Source organism: Podarcis liolepis (genome assembly GCF_965112155.1).
Source record: "Podarcis liolepis genome assembly, chromosome: 13".
Taxonomy (NCBI): Eukaryota; Metazoa; Chordata; class Lepidosauria; order Squamata; family Lacertidae; genus Podarcis; species Podarcis liolepis.
In genome coordinates this window covers 40035102-40059523 of record NC_139573.1, presented here as the reverse complement: position 1 = coordinate 40059523, position 24422 = coordinate 40035102, and the positions used below count along the sequence as shown (strand labels likewise).

Here is a 24422-nt window from a genome sequence, read left to right as displayed (position 1 = left end):
TGTACACATGGTCGTTTATAACTGACCAGTGAAGAAATCCAACAGAATAATGAAAGCAGAATCTGAACTGCAAGCAGGAATTCAAGCCATTGTAGGGGCTCTCCTGGATTTAGGAAATGGTTTACGTTGTAAATACCTGTTTAATTGTGACCAGAGAGACAGCATCGAACTAACCTTTCAGGATCCAGATGTATGGTTATAAATTTTGCTCTCTAATTCATGTTTGCCAACAGAGAGCTGTTACTAGAATTAAAAGGTTGTCCGACTTCAGACTTCTTCTATTGATCCAAGTGCTATACAGTAACACAGAAATGAGGGTCAGAGTAGGTTTAAATAGTGGTACTACTGGTGCTTTAAAATGTTTTATCAGTACATTGGAACCTCAGAAGCCGAACACCTGTAAACTCAAATGTTTCAGCTCTTGAACAATCGGAAACTGGAAGTGATTGTTCCAGTTTTCGAATGATTTTCGGAAGCCAAACGTCCGGTGTGGCTTATGCAGCTTCCTGCAGCCAATCGGAAGCCGCTCCTTGGAAGTCAAACATTTTGGAAGTCAAACAGACTTCCGGAATGGATTCCGTTCAATTTCCAAGGTAAGACTGAACTGTTACTGCAGGTTTATCATGGCCTTTGGCTAGAACAATAAAGTTACTGAAATTGAAAAAGTAAAACAAAACAAAACACATGTTCCACAAACAAGGAAGTAATGGTAGTCGCACCCTAGAGATTTGCTTTAGTCAGTGGTGTTAGGCAGAAATTTACTTCCAAACCTTACAATATGCCATATTTTTACGTGTATAAAACGCCCCCCATGTATAAGACACCCCCTATTTTGGGGGACTCCAAATTAAGAAAACACCCCTCAGCACTACCCGTGTATAAGGCGAGCCCCAATTTAAAACCTGTTTTTGGTAAAAAAACAACAACAACCATTGTCTTATACTTGGAAAAATACAGTAATTATGTACACATTCACTTCTAGCTTGTATTCTGCTTTCTTGTGTGGGAGAGCCATGTTAGTGTGTTGAGATTAGAGTTGGACTATTGGTGAGGAGACCTTTCCCCCTTGAGCTTAGGCCGCTCAGTATCTTTCAGCCCATCACTGCCTCACAAGCCAGTTGGGAGGACCAAAATGACAAGGGATAACCTTGGATGGGCAGTTGAGGTGGGTGAGGTAATATATAACAAATTATTGCATGCTTGTTTGTCACTTTAAAACGAATAAATGAGAAACATTTTTTGGGAGGGGGGGAGTTGTTGCCTGCTGTTCTCCAGATTTCCCTTCTGGGTGACTTTGGTATTAATTTGATCAGTACATGCCTGACGAAGCAAGCTGTAGTTTACCCCCCTGGAGTCAGAGCTGGTTCGGGGAGCAGTTCCCTCTACAAAGACGGGAACAAATTTGTCCAATCTGCTAGAAAGAGGCCACTTGTGCCTTCCAGGCATCTTTGGGCCCGTTACACTACAATCTGTAGAAAAATGTGCACACTGAGATTTTTATTATTTTTTTAAAAAAATATATTATGGTCTTTGATCCATTCTCTTCCTACCGCTTCTGGTTTAACACTGGAAAATAAAGTTAAATAAATAACAGAAGAATTCACCTACCTATGGAATTAGGGGGTGAAGAACAGAGCCATCAACTGGTGGGAAAGGCAGAGAGTATGCTTTGAAGTGTTTTATTGCCAGTCATCATGATAGAAGCTGTGTATTGAAAGAAGAGGGGACTGTAGATTGCAAGGATCGCTGAAGGGTGCCCTGCATTACTCTGAGTATTTCACGTGCTCTGCCTTCACTTGAATAGTGTTGCCAATATCTTTTGTGCATTACACCCCCACCACCATAGGAGTCGGTGGCAGATGTTATTTGACAGAAGCGAAAGTGATATACCCAGCATTAGAGGTACTGTATTTTTCGCTCTATAGGACGCACTTTTGTTCCTCCAAAAATTAAGGGTAAATGTGTGTGCGTCCTATGGAGCGAATGCAGGCTCCTTGGCTTCAGCGATAGCAACATGAAGCCTCTGAAGCATAGAGGGAGCGCTCCCTCCACGCTCCGGAGGCTTCGTGTTGCTTTCGCTGAAGCCTGGAGAGCGAGAGGGGTCAGTGCGCACCGACCCCTCTCACTCTCCAGGCTTCAGGGATAGCCGCCTGAAGCCTTCGGAGCGCAGCACGAGTTCCCACTGCGCTCCGGAGGTTTGGGGTTCATTTTGCTGAAGCCAGGAGAGTCTTGCTCTTGCTCTTGTAAGACTCTCCTGGCTTCAGCGAAAGGAACCCGAAACCTCCGGAGTGCAGCGGGAACTCATGTTGCACTCCGAAGCCTTCAGGGATAGCTGCCTGAAGCCTCCGGAGCGCAGCGGGGGGCAGGAGAAACGGAGCCCCTTCCATTTCTCCTCCTGCTTGGCTGGAGGTCCCGCTGCGCTCCAGAGGCTTCGGGTTCCTTTTGCTGAAGCCGGGAGAGCAAGACTCTACCGGCTTCAGCAGAGAGGGAGAGCTGCGCAGCATCCCTTCAGCCAAGCAGGAGGAGAAATGGAAGGGGCTCTGTTTCTCCTGCCGCTTCGCTGAAGGGGCACTGAGCAGAGAGGGATATAATTTTTTCTTTCTTGTTCTCCCCGTCTAAAACAAGGTGCGTCCTATGGTCGGGTGTGTCCTATAGAGCGCAAAATATGGTATAAGAGGTATACATGCTACCCTGTGCCTGGAAACCCCAGTGTCTTATAGCGTTGGTCCCCTACGCAGTTGTGCCCCATATTTCAATCTGTGCATCTTGAGTTGTATTCAAGTGAACCCATTAACGTTAAAGGACCTAAGTTGGTCGTGCCCATAAATTTCAGTGGGGCTATTCTGAGCAGAATTGACATTTGCTACAATCCTTTGTTTGCCAAAAGAGAGAGGGAGGGAGAAGAGAACATAGATGCCATCAAGGTCATTCCCTTCTTCATAGCCCAGATAGGCCATTTAAGCCATGTTTGCACTTGGAAATCTCAGATTCAGGCCTTACATGGGTGGAATTTGAACAGAGAGTATTCAAGCCGGGAGGAGGACTGAAGGCCAAACTATACATTCATCTGCACAGTTTCTGTTATGTAAACAGCAGATATGATGAAACCCTGAGCAGTTTTGGGACTGTGGGGCGTGGGGAAAGGAAACCCCTCCCTCCCCCAACCATGACCTTGAGTAAAATAACCTCTCCAACACTACAGTTTGCATTTTAAGGGAAACCGCCATGGGTCCACCCAAGATAGTGCACCAATTTCCCCAGTTCCTATGGAGGGTTGCTGCTTGAGCATCTCTCCTGTCAGAAGTTGGAAACTTACCACTAGAAACCTGAACGTTGTGAGATCTCCCATTTCCTGGTCAGAGGAGTTTCTGGATGAGGCCGCAGGCTGTCGCTGTTCAACGTTTTTTGTTGTTGCTACATTACTGCTGTGCAAATTGCTTGACTCCATAAAACATACAGTGGTACCTCGGGCTACATACGCTTCAGGTTACATACGCTTCAGGTTACAGACTCCGCTAACCCAGAAATAGTGCTTCAGGTTAAGAACTTTGCTTCAGGATGAGAACAGAAATCGTGTTCCGGCGGCGCGGCAGCAGCAGGAGGCCCCATTAGCTAAAGTGATGCTTCAGGTTAGGAACAGTTTCAGGTTAAGAACGGCCCTCCGGAACGAATTAAGTACTTAACCCGAGGTACCACTGTAATGAAATATGGCCAAACATGTTTTGACCCTATGGCTCATAATCACCACACTGGACTTAGAGACCTGAGGCATACTTACACTCCTACCTGAGTAGACTCACTTCTACCTGGCCTGGCCCCAAACTCAGCACATAGGAACATAGCCTGATGGATCTGAACAATGCCCCATGTAGTCCAGCACCTGATCTTACGGTGACCAACCAAGATGCCTGTAGGAGATTTTTAAGGAGGACCTGAGCCCAAGAGCATTATCCCCTACTGTGGTTTCCAGCAATTGGTATTCAGAAGCAGATGAAGTTGTCCTACAGGTTCTTATCATTTAGGCAAAAACCGAAAACACTGTTTGCGGATAAACTGTGGTAAAGCTGAAGAGTCAAATTATAGGGCCTTCTGGCGGTTCCCTCATTGCGAGAAGCAAAGCTACAGGGAACCAGGCAGAGGGCCTTCTCGGTAGTGGCGCCCGCCCTGTGGAACGCCCTTCCAGCAGATGTCAAAGCGATAAACAACTACCTGACATTCAGAAGACATCTTAAGGCAGCCCTGTTCAGGGAAGTTTTTAACGTGTGATATTTTATTGTATTTTTGGTTTTTATGGAAGCTGCCCAGAGTGGCTGGGGAGGCCCAGCCAGATGGGCGGGGTATAAATAATAAATTATTATTATTATTATTATTATTTATTATATCTTTTCCCCCCATTCTTTTTTATTGTTGATATAGACTAATGTTTATGTTAGTTACTATTTTTTATGTTGATTGTATATCATGGAGGTTGTTGTTAGCTACACTGGGCTCCTGTGGGAGGAAGGGAAGGATGTAAGCATTAAGAAATAGTAGTAATAGGAAAGTTTGTATGCAGCAGGAAAAAGGGAGCTACAGTGAAGCTTGGGAAGCCCTTGAGATGTGATCTCTCCTCCCCAACCCAGACTGTGCTGGCCTTGTGGATAGATGCGACTGGCCTCTGAATAGTTTTCCTAAATTGGAATCCCTTCCCTTCCCTTCCATTCAAGGGCTCTTGGACCAGAAGGCACATTTTGAATTTTGAGAGAGTGGGCGCCAGTCATAAAATGGCTACCGTGGCATAACACAAAATTAGAAGTACAGTGGTACATACGCTTCAGGTTACAGACTCTGCTAACCCAGAAATATTACCTCGGGTTAAGAACTTTGCTTCAGGATGAGAACAGAAATTGTGCAGCGGCAGCAGGAGGCTCCATTAGCTAAAGTGGTGCTTCAGGTTAAGAACAGTTTCAGATTAAGAACAGACCTCCAGAACGAATTAAGTTCTTAACCTGAGGTACCACTGTATAGTAATTGCTTCTCCCTCCTCCCCGGGACAACTTCAAGCTTGCCATGGAAGTCAGCTGTGTCCTGCTGGTCCAGGTTGTGCAGATCACGCAATATTGATTTCCCCACTCTACTGCACAAAATACACAAAGTGTTGCAGCTGTATTTTCTAGTAGCAAGAAAAATACACATCTCTTTCTCTCTGTCCTCTCTCTCACACACAGCTAAGCACAGATTGCAAAAAATTAAAATCTCTCCCCTTTTTCTGTTTAAGTGCATCTCTCCCAATCAGACACATAGAGCATGTTTGAGCAACCCATTCACCCCAATTCAGATAAGCCTCTCCACAAGCAAAGGAAACAACAACAACATTTTTTTATTCATACCGCAGCCTTTCTGGGTGGCTTCCAACACACATAAAAATAACAATAAAACCTCAAACATTAATAGTAACAATCTGATCCAATACAGTGGTGCCCCGCAAGACGAATGCCTCGCAAGACGGAAAACTCGCTAGACGAAAGAGTTTTCCATTTTGGAGGTGCTTCGCAAAACGAATCTCCTATGGGCTTGCTTCGCAAGACAAAAATGTCTTGCGAGTTCCTGCGGGTTTTTTCCCCTCCCCCCCTTTTCTAAGCCGCTTATCAGCTGATCCGATAAGCAGATAAGCCACTAATAGCGCTAATCCGCTAATCCGTCAATGGGCTTGCTTCGCAAGACGAAAAAACCGCTAGACGAAGAGAATCACAGAACGGATTCTTTTCGTCTTGCGAGGCACCACTGTATAAAAGTCACAGTAACAATAATGTAGAAGTTACAATGCCCACCATTAAATAAATGTTCACTGACCTGTGTGCCCAAGGGCACCAGTGAATGCCTTTGGAGGTTTAGGGTTGGCAATCGCTGCTCTGTTCATATGTATGGAAGCTGGAAAAGGGACAGGGATTAGGAAAGGCCTTGGAGGACCTTGAGAGACCCCCACACCTTGCCAAATGCAACAGAACGTTGGGGCAAGGACAGCAAAATTAAATGACCTTTAGGGCAGAAAAATATGTTGCGTTTACCTTGTATGCAGTGGCCTCTCTATGGTGCAGGTCACCAACAATTTGTGTTTTACAAAGGAACAACATACTGGGAAAGGTTCAGAGAGAAACTTTTAAGGAGGACATGTTGGATCTAAGAAAGAAAACTGTTTAAAGGGAAGACAGAAGAAGCTGGGTATGGCCAGCCTAGAAGAAAGAAAAGTAATAAGATATTATCTTGGCCATTTTCAGTTATGGAAATAGATGCTAGTTAAAAAGAGCAAGGGGAAAGCAGCTGCTCACACTTTCCCTTTGGACGCGTGGCTTGAATAGTTTGTGTATATATCCACCCAAGACAGCGAAGTACATTCCTTACAGTTAATTGCTTTCCTTTCCTTACGGAGTATGTAATCCACCAAGTGATCACTTTCCATCTCTGTAGCTACCAGGACAGCAGAAGTGGGCAGTTACAGGGCGAGCAATTAGCATCAGTATGGTTGCACTAATATTGCTTTCAAAAATCTGATTGCTGCATGGCCAAGGCCAAGACTGTGTAAAATTAAAATCAGTGTCTCTGAAACTGCTAAAATAGTCTTTTTCTGAATTAAAAACTGAAGGCACACTTCACTCCATACCCTCCAACATTTCTCCGATGAAAATGTTGTTTAGTCGTTTAGTCGTGTCCGACTCTTCATGACCCCATGGACCAGAGCACGCCAGGCACTCCTGTCTTCCACTGCCTCCCGCAGTTTGGTCAAACTCATGCTGGTAGTTTCAAGAAAACTATCCAACCATCTCGTCCTCTGTCGTCCTCTTCTCCCCGATGAAAATAGGGACGTCCATTAACACCTCCCTCATTCTCTTAGAATGGCAAAGGTGCCAGAACTAAGTTCTGGTGAGTTCCAGCTGAAAAACAGCCCTGGGGATGTTCTATTCCATACCCTCCAACATACCCTCCAATGGCTTCGAGTGACAAGAAAGGAGATTCCATCTAACATCTGGAAGAACTTCCTGACAGTCATGGAGGCTTTGGTTGAGATTCCTGTATTGCAGGCGTTCGGACTAGATGGCCCTTGGGGTCCCTTCCATCTCTACAGTTCTGTGATTCCAGGTGAACACAGAACAAAAGACGCTGTCTTAAGTTATTTATTTATTTATTTATTTCCATTTCATTTATTAAATTGGCAACCACCCTTCATCCTTAGATCTCATGGCACCTCACAGCATCAATTACCTTGAGTCAGACCCTCAGTCCTCCTAGCTCAGTATTGCGCCCAGAGACTGGTAGCAGTTATTTAGGATTTCAGGCAAGAGCCTTTCCTAGAGATCAGGTGCCAGGAGTTGAACGTGGGATCTTTTGCATCTGCAAGGTATCCAACAGCAGAAAGTGATTACAAATGGCATGACAGAAAAATCACACGCAGTGAGCAGCTTATTCTCCTGTGCGTATACGTTTATTGGGCTTACTTATTTCATATGGCAAACTAAAGGTAAAGGACGACTATGGGGATGTGGCGCTCATCTCACTTTCAGGCCAAGGGAGCTGGTGTTCGTCTGCAGACAGCTTTCCGGGTCATGTGGCCAGCATGACTAAACCGTTTCTGGTGCAATGGGACACCATGACGGAAACCAGAGCGCACAGAAACGCCATTCCCACCACGGTGGTACCTATTTATCTACTTGCACTGGTGTACTTTCAAACTGCTCGGTTGGCAGGAGCTGGGGACAGAGCAATGGGAGCTCACCCCATCGCAGGGACTTGAACCGCCAATCTTCCGATCGGCAAGCCCAAGAGGCTTAGTGGTTTAGACCACAGCACCACCCACTATCCCTGTATATGGCAAACTAGCACTTCTCTCGCACCACCCCATTTGTGAATGATGCAACGTATGCAGGTCTATTTCTCATTCTACTCTGTTTCCTCTTAAACTCGTGGTATTTCTTATCTCCCTTCTCTTCTTCCCTCTTAGGTCCAGCCAGCCACAACAGCTCCCTCTTGACATCGCTCCCCATCCCAGGACGGTCCCTGCATTCGCCGCTGGACATCAAGCATTTCCTGACCTTCCGCTTCAATGGGGCCCCCCAGCTCAACCTCTTCCCCAACTTCAACACGGTGAGTTTGTTACTTGACCTGGTCTAAATGTTACTGAGGAGGAGGCATCCTGCTCAACCAGAGAGCTTTCCCCATCTGCGGAGGGCTAACTGCAAAACTGTCCTACATCTCCTGGGTCAAAACGTGCAACGGAATCGCCGCTTGCTCCACCGTGTGATTGCTGATGTGTCACTGCTTTCTTCCGGCCTCCTTTGCTTGGTTCAATTTCATAATTTCTCCTGCTGATCTGCTGACTTCAAGGTCACCCAGAACACACATGCTCAGGGCTGGAGTTATGTGCGGTATCTATAGAAATACTGCAAGTGCAGGATGCCTCCACACACCCGCTCACGCCCATCAAGTTATGCCAGCCTTCTTTCGTTACAGTTGGGAAGCTGAAGCTGTCCGACTACACTTAACAAGGGACGTGAAGGTCACTGAGGATTGTTATGATGCCATGGGAATGGTCATTTGATAAGGTTGCCACTGTTGGGTGGTCTTTTGGTGGTCAGGAGATAGCTGGGGATTCCCAGAAAGGTGTGTTCAACTCACTTTTCTCTTCCATTGATTTCCTGGAAATTTTTGTGCTGTGTTTCCTCTGCAAATTTAGTTTCCCTTCTGTTATATGGAAGGTGGAAATAATAGCTGGATTATCAACCCCCAGAAAGTCTAAAAATATGGAGAAGGTGCTCTCCAAGGAGAGTCATGCTTCCATTTTCTTGAGTGTATTTCATAAGGATAGGAGTAGCTGCTGTACTTGACAATACCAATGGCCCATCCTGTTTCCCAGTGGACAAATGTTTCCAAGAAGCCTGTGAGCAATGCATGAACTTAACAGCTCTCTCCTGTTTTTGTCCTTAGCACTTGATATTCAGAGATACTCTGAACATGGAGGTTCTATTCAGCAGTCATGGCTAATGGCCATTGGTAGACGTGCCCTCCATTAATTTATCTGCTCCAGTTTTAAATCACCACATATTTTGATAGGAAAATCTGTAAGTGTTGTGTGAAGATGTATTCCGCCAATCGGTTTAATTGAGTGACCCTAATTTCATCCATCCCAAACACAAACATTGCTGATTTTTTTTGTCAATTCCCAGACAAAGCAGAGCATATCCAAAGTAGTTGGGTGGGAGACTCGCATGCCAGATACGCCAAAAAGCCAACATCTCCTTGGTTTCTGAATCATGGCAGGTCACAGAATTTCATCTTTTTCTTAACCCCCTCACCCCTTGCTCTCTTAACATCTGTTTGAAACCACTGGGTGAAACTGGCCACAGATATGTGATGAAGTGATGACATCTGGCTTTATTTTACATGCCTTTTCTGATCACACTCTATGGAGGCACTGGAAACCTTGAACATTGTCAGCTATGAGATACTGGACCACGCAGCAAAACAAGATGAAACTTAATCCAGATTAGATAAAAGAATTGTTGTCTGGGGGTGGAGAATATGATAATCCAGATATAGGTGTTCAGTTCATTTTGAATGAGGTTGCACAAATTCACAGCCTGAGGTGCTACTTGAATTGGATGATCCGTTGGGGCAGTGAGTAGTAGTACATTTTTACCAGCTTTGGCTGATGTGATTTCCTGTAAAAGTTAGAGCTGGCCATAGTCATTCATATTGTAGCGCTCTCCAGATTGAACTACTGTCAAGTGCTCTGTGTGGGGTTGCCCTTAACACATCTGGAAACCCAAAACTGGTGCAAGTTGTCTGGGGCCAGACAGTTGACGCAGTCTGTTGATGTTTCTTCTCCCTGATTACTTATTGGTTTCCAGGTTCAATTTGAGGTGCTAGTTCTTACCTTTAAAGCCTACATGACTTGATACATGGATACCTTTTGGACCATATACCGCAGTCTTCTGTTCCTCCTTCTCCCATGCACCCAGTGTAATATCTGAGGTCCTGCTCTGTTTCCCCCCACTAAATTTAGTTCACCAGCCATTCATGAGGAGCACGGACTCTTGGGTTGTGGTGGTGAGCAACTAAGGAATGTCCTTTCCACCGAGGTCTACCTGACCCCATGCTGAAACTTTAGGTGCCTGGCTGGAGCCGTCTTTTTTCTAAAGGACTTGGGTGTCATCTAACTGCTGGTTCAGTTTCCTTTCTCTCTGTTGCAGTGGATTCTATGTCTACCATTTATTGATCTACCTGTTGATGTGGTTCCTTTGTTGGAACTGCTGTTGTCAGTGACTTTTGTTACTATTTGCTTTTCTGTTTTGTGTTCTTGAAAATCAGTTATTGTTTTGTTTTTCTGTTTTGTGTTCTTGAAAATTGGTTATTGTTTTACTGTCACAATTTTTCCAAGAGGGATTCAAGCACCTACTGCAAATTTAGATTTGCACAGTTAAAGTGGATCAAAGCGCTCTGTTACCCAGCACAACGAATCCACTTTTTAAAAGAAATGGACTTTTTGCAGTTTGGAAATGACAGGGGAAAGCATTGAAAAATGTGGGGTGACATATGAACACCTGCAAATAAACCAGGAGGGATGCAGGACAAATATTTACTGTCATATACCTGACCTGCAAACAAATCAGAACATATGCTGAACAGAGGCCAAACATAATCTAGCCCATGGGTAGAACAACTAAGGCCCGGGGCCGGATCCAGCCCAATCATCTTCTAAATCTGGCCCATGGATGGTCCAGGAATCAGCATGTTTTTACATGAGTAGAATGTGTCTTTTTATTTAAAATGCATCTCTGGGTCATTTGTGGGGCATAGGAATTTGTTCTTTTTTTTCTTCAAAATATAGTCCGGCCCCCCACAAGGTCTGAGGGCCAGTAGACTGGCCCCCTGCTGAAAAAGTTTGCTGGCCCTTGATCTAGCCCCTCTGCATAAGCTTAACAAAAGCTTTCAGGATGAATGCCAAATAAACAGGTTATCTGAAGGAGCCCTTAGCCACTTCTGTTTCTTCTGAGGGCCCCTGCAAACATCCTTTTTATTGTGCATTCATAATGATTTGTGCTCATGATGCTATCAAGGAGGTCACACACAATCCTGCTTTCAATACTGTCGGCGCCTGCAGAGGTTTTATGACGGTCATGCTGCTTCATTTCCAATCAGTGCCTATCCTGTAGATTTCCTGCTGAAATCCTGTAGCTTCTTATGCCACAAATGTTCTGGCTTATTTTGGTTCTCCTTTTGTTGCACCATAGCGCCTCCACACAGCAACAATGTGCTAGCATCAGGGAAGCATTTCAGAACAAACGAAAGCAGAATAAATCCCCCACTATGATGTACTGTCGTTGTGTCCTGAACACATTGCAGAGGACACCCACAATAAAACACTGGAGAGTCTGGAGGCTCCCTGAATTAGAATGTGAGATATAAGTTGAAAGAGAAAGAAGGAAGGAAGGATGGAAATGTTGCTTAATGGAACACTGAGGACCACAACATTTGTGTTCCTTGCTTGCTCTGCTTCTGGAAATCTGAACTGCATTCATTCTGTCTTCTTCCTCTGCCTAATCTGCTGCAAGGACATACTGAAGATTCTTTCTGGCAGCTGGGACTCCTATCTAGATGTTAAGGTAACAATCTAATGTCCTTAAGCGGTGCCCTACTGCTGCTACATACCAAATTGGAAGGAGGCTCCTGCAGGATCATCTCCTCAACCTCCTGTGCCTCAAGGCAGAATACCTGTTCCAAGCAAAGCTGAATAAACAAAGCCCCGGATCGTTCTGATTGCTTTGCTTTGCAAAAACATTCCAAGCTAATCAAAAATAATTTGTGTTTTAAGGTTTTCCAGGGCCTCCTCCCCAGATTTTGTGATCATGGTATGGTACCTCCCCCTTGCAGCCTTCTCCCTTTTCTCCCTCTGACCACTCATTGGCGTCCCATCACCAGCCCCCTGGCTCTGAGCCTTCTTCCCTGGTACCTCCCAGCACTTCCCTGGTACCTCCCAGCACTCCTTTGCATCCAGCCAGTCCATGACGGAAGGGAATCTAAGGAACTCACCCAAGATTTCTTAAAGGAAATCAAATGTGAAATTGCTTGTCTCCTAACAAAAACAATATCAATTAGCAGCCACGCAATAAGAAGGCAGGTTCTTTTATGGATCAGTAATTGGTTAAGGAATAGGAAGCAGAGAGTAGGAATATATGGAAAGCTACCTCAGTGGTCGGGACGCGGGTGGCGCTGTGGGTTAAACCACAGAGCCTAGGACTTGCCGATCAGAAGGTCAGGGGTTCGAATCCCCGCGACGGGGTGAGCTCCCGTTGCTCGGTCCCTGCTCCTGCCAACCTGGCAGTTCAAAAGCACGTCAAAAGCACAAGTAGATAAATAGGTACCTCTCCGGCAGGAAGGTAGTAGATAAATAGGTACCACTCTGGCGGGAAGGTAAACGGCGTTTCCGTGCGCTGCTCTGGTTTGCCAGAAGCAGCTTAGTCATGCTGGCCACATGACCTGGAAGCTCCCTCGGTCAATAAAGCGAGATGCGCACCGCAACTCCAGAGTCGGTCACGACTGGACCTAATGGTCAGGGGTCCCTTTACCTTTGCCTTTACCTTTACATCAGTGGTAAGAGGTGGGGTTCCCCAAAGATCTGTATTCTGACCTGTGCTTTTTAACTTGGATCTGGAGTTAGGGTGAGCAGTGACATGAGGTGGCCTAATTTCTTGATGACATCAAATTATTCAGGGCGCTAAAAACAAAAATCGTTCGTGCCGTGCCCCCAAAGAATCTGTTAAAACTGGGTAAATGGGCAACATTATGGCAAATGTGATTCAGTGCCAGTAAGTGTGAAATGATGCACAGTGGGGGCAAAACATCCTTATATTTCATAGGCGCTGATGCTGTCCAAGCTGAAGGTGTGTGACCAGGAAAGAGAGATTGAGGTGGTGGTGGGTAGCTCAAGGAAAATATTGACCTGCATTAAGCAACTGTGAAAAAAGTTGAACAGCATGCTGAGTGCCAGGACTTCATGATAATTGCTTCCAAATTCTTCTTGATACTCACAGTGAAGAACCCAGTGAAGGCCACTTCTCTCCCCACTGCTGTCGCCATGAAAAGTCGGGAACAAATGGGAGCAATGACTCTGGCTAATTTTGAGCCTTAATTTTGGAGGGGTTGGCCTTGACTCCTAAGTAGCCCAGAAGTTCTGAACTGGGAAGTCCATATTCCAAACTTTGTTGGCATCACTTTTGCTTTTCTTTTATTTCAGATTTCCCCTTTATTTAACCCACCCACCCAGCACTAAAAAATAAAATGGTGGCGGTGCTTATCTGATCTATCGTTAACTGGTGTGCAAACCCATCTCTTGATCCTGACCCACAAGCTGCAAACTACTAGCATACATAAACCTTCCAAGCTCCAGTGGTTCTATGGAAACTATTCATTTCCAAACAAACAATCCCATGCTAGGAAGATGTCCTGAAGTCCTCTCAGATGTGCAAAGCTCTTGAAGATTTAACAGCCACTTGCAAAAAGGCACAGTTTGAACCCCTCCTGTCTCTCTCTCTCTCTCTTTGCTTACCCATCTCTGACCTCCAGAGACTTGACAGGAAGTTCAGCGCCACAGTCTCTATTTATATATTGGTGGGAACATCCCAGGGATAAAACAGAAGTAATTCGAGTCAATGCAAATTGGTTATAAAGCAGAGATATAGGATTTTTTTTTAAAAAAACAACAACACAAACTCAGAATACACTGCTCTCAAAATACGCTCTTCGGTTTTCTGACAGTTCACTCCCTTAGCTGGGAGGTGCAGAAAGATCTTTCCAGCAAACCTCCTGGAATAAGCACATCACGAGCAGAAGAAATTGGTAGGTAGGTACCATTTTTTGGTACAGGAGACACAACTGCAGCCTGTCGGAACGCAACTGACGTTTTAAGTTTTCCCCTTCAAGGTAAATTAGGAGAGCCATTGCCTGTGTTGTGCTTTCTTGAATCGGGATTTTGCGTATATAGGTAGGGAGAGTGTAGCTGCCTGCCTGATTGTTTTAAAAATGGAAGTGTTTGCATTCTCAAGCAACCGTGAAGCATCAGCAGTGCTTGGGATTCATTGGCCGAACGGTTTGTTCTCCAAGGGGGAGCGGGGCAGTATGTCATTCACGACTGAGCTTGCTGTTAGGGTCAAGGCACTAAGCTGGGAAATCTCAGCAGCTTGCACGGTCCCACGGGTAGGCTATTGATACTTCATTTGGGTGCATAATTTGAGCACCTTTAGGAAAGGCTGTGAGCATCCCTGTTGACCCCATATCCCAATGCCACACTGAATTGGACCAACCGATCCCAGTAGCTATCTTGATCTCTGATGCTAGAACTCAGTATTGCCTCAAATTGGCAACAGTGACCAGAAATGATGAAGCTTTGCAAAGAGCATATTTGTGATTGTTGGTGAAACCTTGCTCTAGGTCTCTTTGCTGCATGTTCTATAATATTGTGTGTGTGTGTGTGTGTGTGTGTGTGTGTGCGCGCGCGCATGTAATTGTGGAAGGGGCCCTTTTATGCATTGTACGACTGCTTTGGACCCAGCCACCCAGAAAAATCTGTCAGGCCACCTCAATTCTAGATCCCATGTTGTAAAAGCCTCCTCATTCACCCTGCGGCTTTTATGCTGAATTGCTGGGCTGATTGTTGATGATTGCCTTTGTCTGCCAATTTGTTACTCATTTGTTTTATTGCTTTACCCCTGTCATAAATGATTGACTTTTAGAATGGGGAAGCTGTATGTCTAATTTTGCGGAAAGTCGATTGATACAGTTTTGTAAATAAATTAAATATAAATAAATTACGGCAGTCGCGACCCCAAGATGCGCTGATAGCCACTTGCTGTGATAATAACGGGAATTATTATCATCAGCACCACAACAAATAAGGCACTGTGTGGACATTAGACAGCAGTCCTGGGCACACTTATCCAGAAGTAGCATGCGTAGGATTTTGGCCTGAGCATACAGGAAGAGCCCCCTGGCTACTTATAATCTAAAGATGGCTTTTGAAAAGGATGAGACAAATTCATGCAGATGATTAGCTATGCTACAAGTGAAGCATCCATGTGCAGAGGGGTCATACCTCAGAATTTGAGTTGTTACTTTTTCTTTCCCTTCTTTGCTTGGCTCTTGCTTCTGTTTTGTTTTTTATGTCCTCTCTTTTGGGTCAATGAAGGGATTGTACTCAGATGAAGGTGATGGCTGGCTGTTGAAAGGTCCTGTGTAAGAGGCAGGAAAGGGAAGATCTCCCAGAGTGGGAAGCTAGAAGCTCCCAGGTGAAAGCTGGGAGGGTCCAGCTCTTTCTGTGTTAAGACAAGGTTTAAGATCTACCAGTGAGAGAATATTTTGCATTCTTCTTCCTCTTTTTCTGTTTTTGTTTAGATCAGTTTAGGTTTTTTATTGTATTGTATTGTATTATGAAAAGCCTTAATAAAATCTTTTTAAAAAAGAAAAGAGTATGAGTCGTGGTGGTGGAATGGTACGTCCATGCTTATTAACGTGTCAGGGGCCACCTTTTATGAAATATGCTCAGAGTCGAGAGTGGATTTCATGCTCTTTATTCAGCTCATAGTGGTGAGGAGGAATGGAAGTTCCCCCAGAATGTCTGCTTTATATACATTATTTACACAATGGGCCCCACGTGATTGGCTAATTCCAGGATTCTCCTATAGGCCAATCAGGTTGCGGATTCACTTCCACCTGGAGCTGGATTGGGTGGCTCCTGTGGACCAATCAGACTGCTGCATTCTGGACCCTATTGTTCTAGGGCCAGTCAGACTGCTGCATTCTGAATCCTATTGTTCTAGGACCAATCAGACTGCTGCATTTTGGATCCTATTCAACTCAGTACATAACACCTTAGGAAAAAAACCACTGGGTTGTGGATCTTTGGTTCTGTCCCACAAGTCAGCTCTTGTTTTCCAACTGTATGCTGCCATGGATGCTTTTTTAACTGGAGAAAAGAATTGTTAACCTTTATGTACTAAGCTTGGATCCTAGAACAATAGGCAGGTAGGATCCTAGAATGCAACAACTGATTGGCTTGCAGGAGAAGACCAATCAGGCTCCAGGAAGTAGTTAATCAGGCTGGTAGGATCATAGAATGCAGCAACTGATTGGCAGGAAAAGACCGATCAGGCTCCAGGAGGGAAGCAGAATCAGCCAATCAGACGGGACTTATTGTGTAAATAATGTATATAAAAGCCTAAGGTTTGGGGGGGCAATCCAATCACTGTTTACAAGCTGCAATAAAGAGCATGAAATCATTGCCGGAAGCCGAGTATATTTCACTAACCATTGAGGGTGAAATGGAGTAAATGAAGAGAGATCTCTCTTCCCCCTCACCTCCTGTGATCAGGTGATGGACCTGCCTCCATCTTGCACGGCATCCCTGCACCAGGTGGTTACTGCTTTGAGCACGCCACCTTCAAGATTAGGACAGAAGGTTCCTTTGATCACTCAAAATTCTCTGATCCAACACCAACACCGTCCTTCCTGCCTCCAAACCTGCATGTGCCTCTTCATTTTTATTCCAGATGAGTGAGTAAAAATTTCATCACGAGCATGGGAAGGCACCACTTCATTAATCACTTTCTGTTGCCAGTTCTGCTCCCTTTGGGGATGGAATTTAGGGGTCCAGATAATGATTCCCTTGTCTGCACGCTTTGCCTGCTAGACTGATGCACCTGTCTGGACAACTAAATAGCTTTGTTGAGAAATACGATCACCTTCAAAGCTCAATCTCTCTCCCCTCTTCCTGACAGCCAGCCTCGGATAAGATAATCTTCCAGAGCCACAGGGCTAAGAGAACAATACGTGCATTATAGATTATGGTTGTGCTCAAACACACACATTATTTTTATATTAGTTTCCCCCACCCCTTCCCTTTCCCCCCCCCCTTTCTACCTCCCTGTTCTCTGCTCTAATCCGTTTCTACGTTACTTAATACAATCGTTTTGTTTGAACTTAAAGTAGATTTTTGAACACTATGGAAACAAATGAAACCAAGAATTGCAGCAAAATGCAGTAGTGGATGTAGATTCCACCCTAGGTTGCTGCAGAAGTTCCTGAATCCAGTTGACTATTTAACCTAGGTTTTTAAAGCCCTGCACATTACTTTTAAGTTATCAGAAAACCATGGAAGACTACATGGACAGGCTCCAGTTTCCTGGTATTGCATAAATAAGTTCCAGAAAAAACAAAAAAGGCAATAGTCTAGGGATGAGGAAATTTTGGTCTCTCAAAAGTTTCTAATTTTTCCAGTCTTGAGTTTAGTTCACCATATTTCTGCATTGCTTTGCCATTTCATTTGATTTTTTTAAAAAAGTCATCAGCATTTAGTGTGCATTTCTCTTAATATATACCGGTTTTTTCGCCCTATAGGACGCACTTTCCCCCTCCAAAAATGAAGGGGAAATCTGGGTGCATCCTATGGGGCGAATGCAGGCTTTCGCTGAAGCTTGGAGAGCGAGAGGGGTCGGTGCGCACCGACCCCTCTCGCTCTCCAGGCTTCAGGAAGACATCCTCAGCCTAGGCAGCCCTGCGGGAGGTCCCGCAGGGATGTCTAGGCTGCAGATAGCAGCCTGCTTCCCGGAGCGTCGGGCGCCCTGAAGCAGAGCGCCCCTTGCGCCGGACAGACATCCGCAGCGTGGGGAGCCCTGCAGGAGTTCCCCGCAGGGCTCCCCACGCTGCGGATAGCAGCCTGCCGCCCGGCAGGCAGGGCGCCCTGAAGCAGAGCGCCCCTCGTGCCAGGCAGACATCGGCCAGCCCCACAAGCTCGGGGGACAGCAGGGAGGCGCAGTGCCGCCATCCCGCTGTTCCTCGACCTGGTTCAGTTTCCCCGACCTGCTTTAGGGTGGGGGGAAATAAAGGGGGGGATTTCCTTTATTTCCCCCCAAAAAAACTAGGTGCGTCCTATGGTACGAAAAATACGGTAAATATTTGCATGCAATTTTGCCTAATGTGCACAATATTGCAAGCAGTTTCCCCGGATACAATGCATTGTATCTTTTCACCAGGATATGCATTTTTATGCACATGCCCCCAAAAATATGCATTTCTGTACATTTGGGGGGTGTTGGAGAACCGCGCTGCAAAATTTGTAGAAGTGCAAATTTCAAAAGATGGACGCTTTTTGGTTTGCATTTTGTGACACGAAGCATGATTTAAATAGATTTGTATTAAAATTCAAACCTGAACTGAATTGCTCTCTAACAAAGACCTAACAAATTCATTATGGGACCACACTTTGGGAAATAACAATAACAATAACAATAACAATAACAATAATAATAATAATAATAAATGGCTTCACCAGGTGAGGGCAGCTGATGGGTCTCAAACCGTTGGTGAGTTAGGGACTCTGCATGTGACGACAGGCTGTGGCAGATTAAGCAGGCAAGACAAATAGTGGGTCTCCTTTTTTTGTATTTTTGTTCAATAATACCCACATTAAGGTCACAGGTGTGGTGTTCTGGGGGGACTGAAATGCTTCGCTTGGTAGTTCTTGAATTCTGCCATTTCTGACATCATATTTGTGACCTGTCTGTTTGTTTTTTTGCATAGAAACTGGGCTGCTTGTCTTATGCAGAAGGACATTGCCAGCATATACACCATGGGTAGGCAAACTAAGGCCCAGGGGCCGGATCCGGCCCAATCGCCTTCTAAATCCGACCCGTGGAATCAGCGTGTTTTTACATGAGTAGAATATGTCCTTTTATTTAAAATGGATCTCTGGGTTATTTGTGGGGCCTGCCTGGTGTTTTTACATGAGTAGAATGTGTGCTTTTACTGTGTATAAGGAGTTTATTTGCATCTGTTCCATCAGTTATGACTGATAAACTCCTCGTTTCCCCAGCAACACACAGCTGCGGGAGTGTTTGAGGTATTCTAGGGTACGTTCTCAGCTCATAGGGGGCAACAGTGAGGTCCAATAAGTCGGGCAAGCACCTTGCAGAACATTTCCCCCACCATGAGAATCCTCTTCCAATATACAGGGGTTCTGTGGCAGGTGAGTGTGTGATTTTTGGCAAAAAGGTAAATGTGGAATGGGTTCCCTCGTGGCAGAACATTTTTGGAGATGTGTTGCTCTAGCCTTCTGTCTCTCTGAAGCATCAGCTGACTCGTGTCTGCTTTTCTCCACACCCTCCCTTCTAGATGGATCCAGTACAGAAAGCAGTGATCAACCACACTTTTGGTGTCCCCAACCTACTCAAGAAAAAGCAGTTCATCTCTTGTAATATTTGCCACCTCAGATTCAACTCTGCGGTAAGGCATGTCTCTACGGGAGCTGGGACAGGTGGGGAATGGGGGCGGGCAAGCCAGATGTGTCTGGTGGGAAGGAGGCCCACTCCACACCCCAAATTCTTCAGTTCCTTGGAGTGAGTAAGGAAAGAGAGCCTTGAAAAGGATACTGGGCTGGCTTTTGGAGACCATTTCACATGGATGCTCCATTTGTGTTGGCTTGGAAAACAACAGTTTGCCAACAGCTTCTGACTAGCCTCAGTCAGATGCTAACTGGTTCAGTTGGGTAGGAGCCACAACTTGGAAATACCCTAGTCAGAGTCAGCCTTCCTTATAAATCATCATCATTCTAACTTACATTTGTAGCCTAGCTTTAGAGCACTAAAAGTAGCCCTCGTCATTCAGTCTTCCCAGCAACTCTGTAAGGTAGGTCAGTAATATTATTACACCCTTATTGCATATGGGAGGCTGATACTAAGGCATGGGTAGTCAAACTAAGGCCCAGGGGCCGGATCCGGCCCAATCGCCTTCTAAATCTGGCCTGCGGACGGTCTGGGAATCAGTGTGTTTTTACGTGAGTAGAATGTGTGCTTTTATTTAAAATGCATCTCTGGGTTATTTGTGGGGCATAGGAATTCGTTCATCCCCCCCCATATAGTTCGCCCCCCCCACAAGGTGTGAGGGACAGTGGACCATCCCCCTGCTGAAAAGTTTGCTGATCCCTGCACTAAAGGGTCATCATCCACACTTCTGTTGCCCCACAGCTTCTCCCTGGAAAAACGCATGGTTTAGCGTTGTATCACAACAGCGGTAATCGGGTTTTCCGTGGCCTGCCCTTTGTTCCGATTTAGCACTAAAGAGCGGGTTTTTCTAGGGGAAGGCAAAACTGCTTGGACTCATGCTTTCCAGGCACAGGGACAACCCTGTGGACAACCCCTTAGATAATAGCTTGCTTTAGGGCATTTGTTGCCTTTTGTCAATGGCAAGATTTGAACTGGGGGTGTCCTCCTGACTCATCTCTCTTTTCACCACGCGTCCTGGGACTTGTAATCCCAGGCCCAGATCCCCAGAAGGAAATAGATATACTCCATGCGTTTTTGAGAGTGACTGCCTCTGCTGCCACCTTAACACGATGCAAGCATCTGGCCTTCGAGGAAGAGAGCAGCGGAGGAGATGGCAGAGTGGAAAATCGAGGCGAGGCTGTTTGCCCTCCTCTGTTTTACTCCCAAGAATTCAAGGACACTTTAAGAGTCAAAACACTCCTGCATCATCTTATGTTCTTCAGGCCATGCACTGTTATTTGGCTCTGGCGAAAGGAAGGGACTGCAGCAGGGAGAGGAGCCAAGGAATATTCGTACTGCCAGTAGGCCACAGTCGACCTGCCAGTGCTCCTTTGCCCCTGTAAAAGCTCCTGGTTCAGGGTTTCTCCCTGGTCTTCTAATAAGCTACAAGCCAGCCTTTGTGTAGCTTTTCCTCTCCCTTTTGCTATTCCTTACCCTAGACTGCTCAGGACCGGGGGGCCCCTCACAATTCGGCTATGTCACTTTTGGCTTTATGGTGATTGCTGGTCATCCAGCAAAAGCAGTGTCTCCTTCTTGGCTCACCCTGCCCCACCACTCTCTCTCACACACTCCATCCCTTGCTTTTTGCTATAAGCCTCCCATTTTATACCGTGACAACTTTCACCCCTCCCTCCCTCCCTCACGCTGCGCACCCATATAATTCAATTCCTGGCATTGTTCACTGCCTGGCAAAGTGGAGATAAGGCACGTTGCCCCTGATTAAATGCAACCCATTGCTTGTTTCAAAAGGAGCTTTTGGGCAAAAGGAAATAAAAATGGGAGGCGTCATAAAAGAACGCATACGGCGAACAGCTTCAACATACAAAATAAAGTAACATAGCTAAATCTATATCCTTTAGGTGGAGGAGGAGGAGGAGGAGAACGTGACTGTCAGCTATTGTCACTTCCTGGGGTGCATGTCTAACATGCAGTGTATGTTCACAGGCGGGCAGGCCAGAATATATGTGTGTGTGTGTGTGTGTGTGTGTGTGTGTGTGTAATAGGGTATATTCTTTCCTTTATCCTTCCCCACCTTTCTGTGGGAAGGTTGAATCAATTAGCACACACTTCATGTCCCCCTGCCTGTGCGATGCTGATAATATTTTTTTTAAAAAAAAGACTACAAAAGGATACTGAGTGACCACCCTCCCCTGCTCCCCCCCCCAAAAAAAAATGCTTGTGTGTTTAGCAGTCAGAGACAATTCTCCCCATTGTCGCCAGAATGAATAGCTCTGCGGCAAATTCATGGAAACTTAAAATCCAATCTGAATTAAAATGAGGGTGCTGCTTGGCGGTTCGTCCTCGTTTGCATAATGTTTGAGGTAGGAGGGGCTGTTGCAGACCCCCTTGCACACAGATTGAGGAGGCAGGCAATGGGGAACTCTTCCGAGTGCCAGTCTTTCCTCCCACCCTCCACCCACCCCCCACTATAAAATGTTGTGGGACGCAGCCTTAAGGCCACATGTTATGCTGTGCTCTTAAAAAAAAAAAAAGCAAGTCTGGGTCAATTTCACTTTTGGAGAGCAAGGGCTCATCCACACTTCTTCAGATTTCCTTCTGATTGACGTTTGCTCTGATTCAGCGATAAAGAGTAGGTTTTTCCTGGGGAAGTGGCTGGGCAAACGGAAAAGCTCTCGGGCCCATGTTTTCTAAGTGCGGACAAGCCATGACACCCTGTCACTTTTGTCTCCCTCTTCTGGACCTTTCCTGCTTCCCCCCCCCCCCAAGACATTTCCCTCTAGGGATGGGGAGGGGATGTACACAGAATTGTATGTAGGGATTAAATATTCAAGTTTTGTTTTTGCTGCCTGTGGTGCTTTCCAGCACCCCAGAAGGAATGGGTGGCAGGTGCAAGATAAATAAATCCTCCCTCTAAGTGTAGCTCCACCAGGTAAGGGCTCGTCCAAACTTCCAGCTGTCCCACTGCTTTCCCCCAGGAAAACCCTCTGGGTACCGCTAAATCGGAGCAAATGTCAATTGGGTTTTCTGCAGATTGACTTCTGCTCCGATTCAGAAGTAAAGAGAGGGTTTTCCTGGAAAATGGGAAAATGCGGCATGGCAAACCACTTGGGCCTTTGCCTAGAAAGCACAGGACAAGCATGAAACCTCTCGGATGCTTTTTAGGCCCAGGACAAACAGAAAGGTGGGTGAGCCCTTTAAAAAGGTGGTAATTCGCGCCATAGACTTTCTTTGAATTTATGTACGGTAGAATGGCCTTTGAAAGCACCCTTCCCTCTCTTATCGCTACCATCTCCATATTTGCCATCTCGCAGAATCAAGCTGAAGCGCATTACAGAGGCCACAAGCATGCCCGGAGACTCAAAGCCATTGAAGCAGTGAAAAACAAGCAGAAGACTGTGGATGGCAGCGGCAGCCAAGAAAAAACGGCTGCTGACTTTGACACCGCGCTGGACCTCAGCGGAGACACCGGCCACAGCAATGCAGGTACCAGTGGTGGCCCACAAAGCCCTGCGTGACGTTCTGAGTTTGTGGGAATGCTCTCTCCACTTCTTGGAAACTGGGTGGGGTGATAACCTGGACGCATTTTTAAGGCAATGTAAGATGGTACGTGGGGGTTATTTAGTTAATCTTGGTCAAATTAGACCTGGCGTCGAACACATCCCTTTGCCTCCTGCCACAATGTGAGCTAGTGTGCTGTCATGGTTAGAGTGCTGGACTAGGATCTGGGTTCAAATCCCTCCTCAGCCATGAATCTCACTGGGCAACCTTGGGCCAGTCACCCACTCTTGGCCTAATCAACCTCACAGGGTTGTTGTGGAGATTAAATGAGGAGTGGGAAGAACCATGGAAGCCCCCTCAAGTTCTTCGGAGAAAAAGGTAGACTATAAGTGCAATAAATCATAGAATTGTAGAGTTGGAAGGGACCCTAAGGGACATCTAGTCCAGCCCCCTGCAATGCTGGAATAATCTGCTATCCCATACGGGGATCGAACCTGCAACCTTGGCATTATCAGCACCATGCTCTAACCAACTGAGCTACCCAGAGAAGTTCATCGATAATAATAAATAAATACAATGAGGTAGGGTGTCGTTTTCCCACTGAAAATCCCTCCCCATGCGCTGCTAGCCATTTCAGAAGGGAATCTGCAAATAGCAGCTATGAAGGAGAGATGATTTTCGGTAGGAAAATGGCATTGGCAAAAGTGTTGAATCTCTTTCTCATCCACCCACCGTCCTGATGTGGAGTGGGCCCTCCTCTGTGCAGCTGCTATTTTGGTTATGGGAGAGGGAAAATGACACCAGAACTCCTCTAGAGTAAGTAAAAAGGTAAAGGACCCCTGACAGTTAGGTCCAGTTATGAACGACTCTGGGGTTGCGGTGCTCATCTCACTTTACTGGCCAAAGGAGCCGACGTTTGTCCGCAGACAGTTTTTCCGGGTCATGTGGCCAGCATGACTAAGCCGCCGGAGCGGTACCTATTTATCTACTTGCACTTTGACGTGCTTTCGAACTGCTAGGTTGGCAGGAGCTGGGACCGAGCAACGGGAGCTCACCCTGTCATGGGGATTCGAACCGCTGACCTTCCGATCAGCAAGTCCTAGGCTCAGTGGTTTAGACCACAGCGCCACCCACGTCCCCTAGTGTAAGTACTGCATCCCATTCTGGGAAAAGCGGGTCTCCCTTGGAGAGGTCATTCCAGATATGGTTGAAAAAGCCCCTGGCTCACCACCAGAGGCGTACTGAGGGGCTGGCAAAACCGGTCTCCGCCAGGTGGAAGGAGCAAAAATCACCTGCCAGGTGTTGGAGTCTTCCCGTGACACCTGGAGTGCCCTCCTCCCTCCGACTTAGCACTCCAGCACTTGCTTTGTCTGAAGAAGGAATCTGCCAGCTTCTCCAGCAGGAAAAACCACTGCTGCTGCTGCTTCCGCCACTGCCGCTGCCTCCAGGGGGAATGGAAGGGCGTCCTTGGAGTGAGTAGCTTTCAGGCAGAGAGCAGTGCTGGTACCCCATCCTGCCCCAAGGAAGTGTGTTCCTCCTGTCCAGGCAGCCTCACCTGCTTCTCAGATTTTGGGGGGGCAGGGAGGGGCACCAAGAGCTCAAGGAATCCTAGGGCTACCT

At 46.2% G+C, this 24422-nt stretch overlaps 1 protein-coding gene across 9 annotated transcripts in view; it reads left to right on the top strand.

Moving 5' to 3' along the window:
• The window catches only part of ZNF385C (zinc finger protein 385C), a 160071-nt gene that overhangs the window by 123061 nt on the left and 12588 nt on the right, over positions 1-24422 (top strand). For all 9 annotated transcript variants that reach the window (XM_083469874.1, XM_083469872.1, XM_083469870.1 and 6 more), the window contains 3 exons: positions 7976-8118; positions 19195-19305; positions 22616-22787. In XM_083469874.1, coding sequence (XP_083326000.1) covers positions 7976-8118; positions 19195-19305; positions 22616-22787 — 426 coding nt within the window. The remainder of the gene's footprint in view (positions 1-7975; positions 8119-19194; positions 19306-22615; positions 22788-24422) is intronic.